Raw genomic sequence first — 9,726 nt, 5'->3', positions numbered from 1 at the left:
GGGGAAGCCTTGGTCTTCGGGTAGTTCCCTCAGTTCTGCGCTTAGTTCCCGAGCGTCAGCTTCAAGATCTGCAACGTGCGCCCCGCGTTCTGTGAGTGCCCTATAGTCATTGCCTTGTCAGTCAGCACGTCCTTCTGCTTGTCCCTGTTTTAGTCGTGAGGACACAGTTGCCTCTGAACTCGGGCGCTCTTCCATAGGCACCTCCAGGCCATTATCTTTTCATTCCAGCCCATAGAGTTAGAGACAGACCCTTATTCCTCTGCAGGAGCACATGGGCTTCATTCCCTGGCCAGAGCTTGGGGCTGAACTTGAGGGTGCTCTGTCACTCTGAACCCCTTTCCCAGGGCTCTGGATGGGAATTGGATTGTGCTGGTGATTTCTGTGACACTGAACCCCCAGGTGTGGGACTCCGGGACATACCCGCCTTGACTCCTGGGGAGGGGCTTTTCCATCTAGGAACGCTCTCGTTTCTCTTAACATCCCCAGATCTATCTTCTGAGACTTTGCCCTTCTCCAGGGAGAGCATTCAGGAGACCAGGAAAATGGCCACGGGGCTCCTGAAAGCCAAAAAAGAGGTGAGAATTTTCGTCAAATTCCATGTTGGCTGCCAACAGGATGAATCTGTTCCTTTTTCTTGCACTGCAGGCTGTCTTGTTGATGTTGGGCAAAGTTCACGCCTATTCCTGGAGGAGGGGTGGCTCATCTTACATGGGAGTCCCCCCATCAGCGTTCCTTTCCGCTCCATCCGTATCTCAGTCATCCGCGAAGTGATCCGTTGTAAACAACACACGGAACAGTTTAAATAAAAATACAGGAACATCCAAGCTTGACTGTCCAGTGGTAGGGATGCAAGACAGGGCCAGCAGAGATGCTTATGACCTGAAGTGGTTAGGGAGGGCTTCTGGAAGAAGTAGGGCTGGCTGAACGGCCCCTGAGGGTTTGGTAAGTTAGAGAGTTGGCAGAGCAGAGAGGAGAGAAGGAAGTATGGTTAGCCTGAGGCTAACTAATGGTGTTATTTAAGGTTGATTTTTAACTATGTGCTGGTGAAGATACAGACACGTGGAACAGAGGAGAGCTTGATGGTCTGACCTGAATTTTTTATTGAGAGCGTTTTCCACATCTGGCAATGGGAGATTTCACCAAAAATTCTGGATTGCCTGTCTCTCTGAAAATAAATTGCACTGTGATGTCAGGGAATTCACACCGAACAGTGTCTTCATTTGGACAGGTCCTGCAGAGTTTACTTGCTGCACTTTCCATAGTATCTTCCAAACTGAGGTTGAAACCACTGATCAGCTAACATTTGGCCTGCCTCCCTCATTTATATTACCTACCTCGCCCCTGAAGGATTTTCATTTTCCACCTCTTAGTCTGGGTGGCTAGGTTGAGTACCAGATTGAGGAATATAGATTTTGTCTTTGAATAAGCTAGGTTTTGGAGGATTTTGAGAAAGAATTTGACATAAGGAAATCAATGACATGGATATATAGGAACTTAAGGGGAAACTTCTAACCCCTGTGAATGGTGGCTCTGATGACCTGGACTTAACTGAATGTGATTAACATTTATTGAGCACCAACAAAGTTGCCAGGCTTGTTTACTATCAGTTTTGATATGCATTAACTTGGTTATTTCAGATCTTCCTTGACTAACCTTATGAAAAAAAATAAAGTTTAAACAGAAAATGAGACCTCAATTTACTTTTTTTTTTTTCTGTGACCTTGATTTATTCTTAATCCTGGTCCTTTGTGGTAGAGATTTACAATCGCCTGGATGTTATCAGAACAACTTGGAGAGTTCTGTGTTTCTCATTTGTATTTCATTCATTTGAAAGTGTTAGTGCCAAGAATGCATAATAAATCTAATTCAGGGCATTTCCTAAGGTAACATTAATATTTTGTGTGTATTTTCTTCACTACTCATAATGTTAATAGGAAAGCATTCTGATTTCCTGGGAAAAGCCAGACATTTGTGTGAGTTGATTTTTTCCTGCTCCTAATACTATATATATATAAATATTTTATATATATATATATATATATATATATATATATATGAAGAATTGATCAAAGGGTACAAGCATTTGAATGGATAAGTTGTTTAAGATGAAACTTCTTGTGCCTGGAGGAGTACCTGACACATACAAAACGTTGAGTGCATAGAGGAACCACACTTAAATAAATTAATTTGAAGGAATTAAGTAACAAAGGAGTTTCCGTTGTTTGTATTGATATGTTATTTAGGGCATATAATTAACTACATATTTCAGAGGATTTGGGTAGACTTTCTAGGTACTCTGATATGCATGACATCTGAATCATACAAAGCAATTTAAACAGATATACAGTAGGGTATTCAGTCACTGGCAAGGACATTTGCCTGAGAGAATAAACTAGAATTTGTAACAAATGAGATGGGCTGGCAGGCACATGATGTTACTAATCCTTAGCATTTTTTCATTGATTCCATTGAATAAATTTGATGACTGTCTACTGTGTGCAGAATACTTGATGGACGACAGTCAGTAATGTGTAAAGGCACAGCCTGCACACTTTTGGGCCTTCCATTTTATTTTGGGATTCTGTTACCATTGGGATTTTGTTTCATTTTACACACACACACACACACACACACACACAAACACATTTTGACAGACCTTAATGATAAAATCAGGATATTAAAGCTAATGCCAGGGGCACCTGGGTGGCTCAGTCTGTTAAATATCTGCTTTCAGCTCAGGTCATGATCCTGGGGTCCTGGGATCGGGTCCCAAGTCAGGCTCCCTCCTCTGTGGGGAGCCTGCTTCTCCGTCTCCCCTCTGCTCATGTTCTCTCTCACAATCTCTGTCGCTATCTCTGTCTCTCTCAAATAAATTAATTAAATATTTTTTAAAATAAAAAAAAAATAAAGCTGGTGTCAGCTATCTACCCAGACCCATATTTTATAGGTGGAGGAACAGCCAATACTTAACCCACTAGAAGTGATTTCTATAATGTAGTGCATCGAATGGATGAACCCATCCATTATTTTCCAGTTTGGGGGATCATTTTTATTATTATTTTTTAATTGCATTATAGTTAACCTACAGAGTTACATTAATCTCAGGTGTATAATATAGAGATTCAGCACTACCATACATCACCCAGTGCTCATCACAAATGCCCTCCTTAATTTCTATCACCTATTTCACTCCTCCCACTGCCTCCCCTCTATCTCCCCTCTAGTATCCATCGGCTTGTTCTCAATAGTTAAGATTCTATTTCTCGGTTTCTCTCTCTCTTTTTTCCTTTGCTTGTTTATTTTGTTTCTTAAATTCCACATATGAGTGAAATCATATGGTATTTGTCTCTCTCTGACTATTTTGCTTAGCATTATACCCTCTAGCTCCATCCATGTTGCAAATGGCAACTTTTCATTCTTTTTTATGGCTCAGTGATATTTCATTATATATATATATATATGTCACATCTTCTTTATCCATTCATCTATTGATGGACACTTGGGCTGCTTCCATAATTTGGCTATTGTAAATAATGTTACTATAAACATAGGGGTGTATGTATCCCTTTGAATTGTTTTTTTGTACTTTTGGCTAAATACCCAGTAGTGTGATTACTGGATCATAGGGTAATTCTATTTTTTTTAGAAGATTTTATTTATTTATTTGACAGGAGCTAGAGATCACACATAGGCAGAGAGGCAGGAAGAGAGAGAGGGAGAAGCAGACTCCCTGCCGAGCAGGGAGCCAGATGCGGGGCTCGATCCCAGGATCCTGAGACCATGACCTGAGCTGAAGGCAGAGGCTTAACCCACTGAGCCACCCAGGCGCCCCTCTATTTTTTTTTTAACTTTTTCTTTTCTTTTTAATATGAGAGAAAGAGAGAACACGAGTAGGGGGAGAGGCAGTGGGGGAAGCAGGCTCCCCACTGAGTGGGAAGACCAATGTGGGGCTTGATCCCAGGACTCCAGGATTATGACCTGAGCTGAAGGCAGACTCTTAGCTGACTGAGTCACCGTGGTGCCCCTATTTTTAACTTTTCAAGGAACCTTCATACTATCTTCCATGGTGGTTGCACCAGCTTACATTCCCACCAGTGGTACAAGAGGGTCCCTTCCAATTTGGGGGAGCATTTAACTTATTCCCAATATTTTAATTAGTGTAAATTTTGCTTCTATGATCAATTTTGCATGTGAAATTCTTTTATAGATTTGTATTTATTCTCACAGCAAAAATATGATAAGGTGAGTTGAAATGACCATTTCAAAGCAGTGGGGACTCACCCAGTTGGAGCTTTGGACTCTGCCTGTTCTAAAACATTTGATCCTTTTGATTATTTCTTCTGTTTTTGAGGCTCCCTTCTTCCATCATGATGTCTGCTTTATGTTTTGCAGGGGTTTTGTTTCATTTTTATTGCTATGCTGTGCAGTTGTGCATCCCCAGGGTAGACCTGCCAGCACAGATCTTTTTCTTTTCTCACGTGAATGTTTACAAGAGTGTCCTAGTTGGTTTCTCTGTGTTGATACGGTCCTTTGCTCCCACTGCATGTTTCTGTCTTTCTCATTTTCCCCAAACATTACAGGGACATTACTTTTCTGTTTAGAAGTCCTCCTTCAGTGGCTCACAACAGTGTCTTAGGTATTCAGAACACTCCTCATTTCACATTTATTTATTTGAGAGAGAGAGAAAGAGAGCAGGGGGAGGGACAGAGGGAGAGACTCTTCAAGCAGGCTCCCTGCTGAGTGTGGACCTGGACTAGGGGCTCAGTCTCATGACCCTGAGATCATGACCTGAGCTGAAACCAAGAGTTGGATGCTTAACCAACTGTGCCACCCAGGCACCCCAGGACACTCCTCATTTCAAATGTCTTGTGCTGTTTCTGACATCATGTTCTGGTTATTAATTCTGAAAATGTGCTTATTACACCTTTAACTTAGATTAAGTCACTTTTTAGGAGCTTGGCTGGCGAAAGGAAGACACATAACTGTTCCAGTCATTCACAGGAATCTATCTTTTCCATGTAATGACTTCAGGCCCAGGAGTAAGAGAAAGATGGAAGGACTGAATCTAATACTTGCCAAATCTAAGGAGTTTCTTTTTTTTTTCTTAAGATTTTTACTTATTTGTCAGAGAGAGAGCATGTGAGCACAAGCAGGGGGAGCAGAAGGCAGAGCAGGCAGAGGAAGAAGGAGGTTCATTCCCCACTGAGGAGAGAGCTCGATTTGGGACTCAATCCCAGGACCCTGGGATCATGACCTGAACTGAAGGCAGATGCTTAACCGACTGAGCCACCCAGGCGCCCCTAAATCTAAGAAGGTTCTGACAGCATGAGCATCACAGCAAGTCAAGGATGATGCTGGTTGTAAAGTATTTTTCATCTACCATGACATTCCTTCAGTTAGCAGTGTATCAGTTAGCCTTTGCTGTATAACAAACCACCCCAAAGCTTACTGACTTAAAATAATTCATTAGCACACAATTTGATGGGTCAGCATTTTGAGCTGGGCACAGAAGGGTGTTTGGCAGGCTTCATCGGGGCTTGCTCGTGTTGCTGCAGTCCACTGGCAGTTTGGCTGGGGCTGGATGACTGTCCGTACATGACAGTAACAAGCTAGTTGCTTAAGGTGCTTTAGTTCTTGTTTTTTTTTTTTTCCCCATGTCTATATTTCCCCTGAATTATGCTTACAAACCGTTCAGTTGCTTCTTTAACTCTACTCTTTCTATAAGTTCTCTATAAGTTTTTATAAGCTAGAGGCATCCAGCTGAAACCTTTAATGGGGTTCCCGGAGATCTCATTAGCCAGATCTGGAAATCATTGGGTATATTTTTCTGTTTTCCAAGGGAGCACAGGTGACAGTGTTGCTAGTACCTAGAAGGCATGGCCTTTCTCAAGCTGCCCTAGTGGTTTCCTTAGCCACTTTTCCAGCCTCCACTAACAATTCGTTTACTACTTTTCCCAGTTGTGCACATAACCTCTGCTGTTCCTGTTCCTACAGCTAATGCCACATGTTTTCGGTAATTGTGATGACATTTCACTTCTTTCTACCAGTTCAGCTTAAAACAAAATCACTTATTCATTCATAATTCTGTGGGTCAGCAGTTGGGCTCCGCATAGCGGAGTAGTTCTTCTCTCGGTTTACCTGGGCTTACTCCTTACTGTTGTCAGCGGGCTGCTCAGCTAGAGCAGGATGGCCTTACATGGCTTGCAGTTGACAGGCTGGTCGGCGGAGGTACCTCAGTCCTTGGTTCTCTCTGGCCTTGTCAGCAGACAAGCTCCATTTACTTACATGGCGGCCTCAAAGTTGACTGCACAGAAAGAAACAAGACCAGCCCCAAACCCAAACCTGCATCATGGTGGCCAGTGTCCAGTTGGCTAAAGCATGTCCCATGGCCAAGCCTAGTGTTAGTATAGGAGGAGAATGCCTAAAGGGTAGAAAAAAAGAGGCATGAATCACTGCGGGGCAGAGGGTGGGGGTGTAAAGACGGCCATTGCTACAAGATAGGATGTTTTACCTTTTGCCTGCAAACAACAGGAAACCCCACTTGTGCTGTTCTAAACAATAACTGAGCCCACCTGAAAGAAAGTCCTGAGCCAGGACACACTTGGGGGTTTTCCTCTCCCTTCATAAGCTTATCAAGGACTGGGGTTCTTTCATTCCTCCACTCTACCCTGTTCACAGTATCAGCCTCATCACACTAATTCCCCTCACAGTTGTATGATGTTTATTATTGGCAACTTTAAGTTGCATAACAATCCTAAAAGGTAAGTCATAGTATAATACCCATTTTTAGAAAATTGAGACACAGAAATGTCAAGTTACTAGTGCAAAGTGGTGGGAGAAAGAGGGCTGTCATTTGAACACAGTCTGTCTCCAGAGTGTGCTTTTAGCCACTGAGTATTTCTTAGACTTTTCTGTGAATCAGAATCGCTGAGAAGCCTTGTTAAAACAGATTGCTGGGCCCCACATGCTAGAATTCTGATTCAGTGATTCTGGGATGGGGCCTGAGAATTTGTATTTCTAACAAGTGCCTAAGAGGTGCTGCTGCTATAGGTTTAGGGACCGCACTTAAGGCTGATGCACTGAACTCGGCTGCCTCTGTTGGGTCATTTGTGCCCACATTTACAAGCATCAGGAAAGTACTGGCTCCGCATTACTCCATCTTTTTTTTTTTTTTTTAAGATTTTGTTCATTTATTTGACAGAGAGATCACAAGTAGGCAGGGAGAGGGGGAAGCAGGCTCCCTGCCGAACAGAGAGCCCAATGCGGGGCTTGATCCCAGGACCCTGAGATCATGACTTGAGCCAAAGGCAGAGGCTTAACCCCCTGAGCCACCCAGACACCCCTCCACATTACTCCATCTTAAAAATGTTGACGTCTTCTGCTGGGATCCAGCAGCGGTCTACTGTGTCTTGTTGGTTCCAGTTGGCCACCAATCCATTCTTCAGCTGACAAAGGGATAGGTTACTTTTATGCCAGTCGGGCCTCCCCTTGAGTTGGCTTTAGTGCCCGCAGCTGCTAGCTGAGTTGCTCCTCAGTGAGAGAGGTTTGGAATAGGTCCTGGAGAGTCATCCATTTAGTGTTTCCATACCTACTTCGTGTGTGGTTCTCTGCCAGAGAAACCATGAATTTTTCCAGGGCTGTGCAAATACCAGTTGCATTAAACTTATTGAAAGAACATAGGTTGGTCTGCAGTGCTGCTTCTTTGTTAGAGATTTTCTAGTTACTTTTGCGTGCACACACGTGTGTGTGTGTTCCATTCCAAGAGGGGCTGTAAAATCAAATCACCACAGGGACTAGGCAGATATCTGAATGAATGGTCTTTTCTCTTCAATATTTAATTCTGAAAATTTCAAACCTACAGAAAAAATATAAAGACTTTAACATTGACTCACATACCTGCCACCGAGATTCAACAATGAATATTTTGCTACACGTGCTATCCACTTGTACACTCATCTACTCATCATGTACACTCGTGTGTACTCATCAAGTATATTACTCAAATACTACCTTCAGTGCACAGTAGAGGATAGGATTTTATATTCCTTTGGCCTTTCAGACCCTCTGTAGTCTGCCACTACCTGCCTGCTCTCTTTTCCAGCTAGCCACTTTTCATTCTTTATTTGCTCTCATCCCATATGTCTTGTCTGGAGGGCCCATCCCTGTTCTTTCTTCTTAATCCTTCAAAATCCTGCCTGCCCTTTACAACTAAGATCATACCTCCCTCTTATAAAACCTGCTGTGATCTCTCTATCCTCCATTGACCTCTCCCCCTTGAGATTCCTGTGGCCTGGTGATTTTAAACTCTACTTAGGAGCCTTTAAAAGTATAAAAGCCCTATCCCCAGAGAGTCTGATTTTATCCATTTGTGGAGAGACCCAGGAGTCCATAGTTTAAAACACCACCAGTTAGTTCTAAAGTACAGCTAGACATGAGGGGTGAGAACCATAGCATTCACTCATCCTGGCTGTTCTTTATTTATAATTAATTACTTTGATGGAGGGCTGACTTCTGGGATTGCTCTTACTAAAGGCGGGGGTGGGAGGGCGCAAGGTGGGGTCCTGTTTTAAGACCATTCCACTGCCATGCAGAACACTTATGCTGATAGTGAACAGGAAATTTAGGGGAGGGTCCCCTGAGAGGGCACAGCATGGAATTAGTTTGGGAGACAGTGTCATTCCTCAGGGAGGGATGGTGTTCTGAGAGGGATACAAAATCAAATCAACAAAGGGACCAGGCAGGTAGCTAAATGAAACAGGTAAGGTAGGAGTTGCAGCAATCTGCCAATAACATGGGTGGGCTAATGGACGCCTAGTGTGATCACCTTCAGCCATCTGTGCCCCTGCAGCAACGCAAAGCCCAGAGTGAGTAGTCAGATTTATGGACTTTTTTCAACAGAGCTCATGAGTTGATGTTTTCATAGGAAATCATCCAACATATAAGTGATATAAGGAAAATGCTTTGTATGGCTCAAAGTAACCCTATCTGGACTGCAGATTGTGTCCTCTTTTAAAATCTTTTTTTTAAAAAAAGATTTATTTATTTTAGAGAGAGGGAGAGAGGGTGTATGCAAGCAGGGAGAGGGGCACAGGGAGAGAGAGAATCCCAAGTAGACTCCCCACCAAGCACAGAGCCTGATGTGGGGCTTGATCTCACAACTCTGAGATCATGACCTAAGCTGGAGCCAAGAGTTGGATACAACTGATTGAGCCACCCAGGAGCCCCAGATTATGCTCTCTTTTGAAAGACAGAAAAACTAATGAGCTAGGAAAAATCCCAGAACTAGATCCCTAGACTCCTTGGGGTTTGGGTTCTGTACACCTCCATGCCAAGACACCTCACCAAAACCTTCATGCCAAGGACCATTATATATTCCCACCCTCCAAAGTAAAGTCTTCTAGGTAGCAGAAGGGCATTTGAAACTTTTAACAAAGTTAAATAATAATAATAAATGCACATTCAGTCATCTAAAAATACTTGACTGCTTGGTGTTTGTAGGCTCTGCTTTGGGTACCAGGACAATAATAGTAAACAATGCATATGGAACTTAGAGTCTGATAGGCAGTCAGAAAATAAAAATGCGTAACACGTTATCTAGAGTTAAGGGGGTCCATTAAAGCAGCAGAGGGGAATAAGAACCTGAAGAGAAAATTTTCATGGAACAGCTAGGGAAATCCTCCCTGAGTGCTTAACTGTCCTTTGTTTTGAGTCCTTACATTTATCAAC

General features: G+C 42.9%; 1 protein-coding gene across 1 annotated transcript in view; it reads left to right on the top strand.

Annotated features, from left to right (window-relative positions):
- Positions 1-9,726, top strand: part of ZNF875 (zinc finger protein 875) — a 28,853-nt gene continuing 19,127 nt past the window's right edge. Inside the window, exons 1-2 of the mRNA XM_045988727.1 lie at positions 1-91; positions 487-575. Coding sequence (XP_045844683.1) covers positions 543-575 — 33 coding nt within the window. The 5' untranslated portion in view covers positions 1-91; positions 487-542. The remainder of the gene's footprint in view (positions 92-486; positions 576-9,726) is intronic.

This window comes from Meles meles, chromosome 19, assembly GCF_922984935.1.
Source record: "Meles meles chromosome 19, mMelMel3.1 paternal haplotype, whole genome shotgun sequence".
Classification (NCBI taxonomy): Eukaryota; Metazoa; Chordata; class Mammalia; order Carnivora; family Mustelidae; genus Meles; species Meles meles.
Note: the sequence above shows the minus strand (reverse complement) of the source record. Positions and strands in the feature narration are given on the sequence as shown.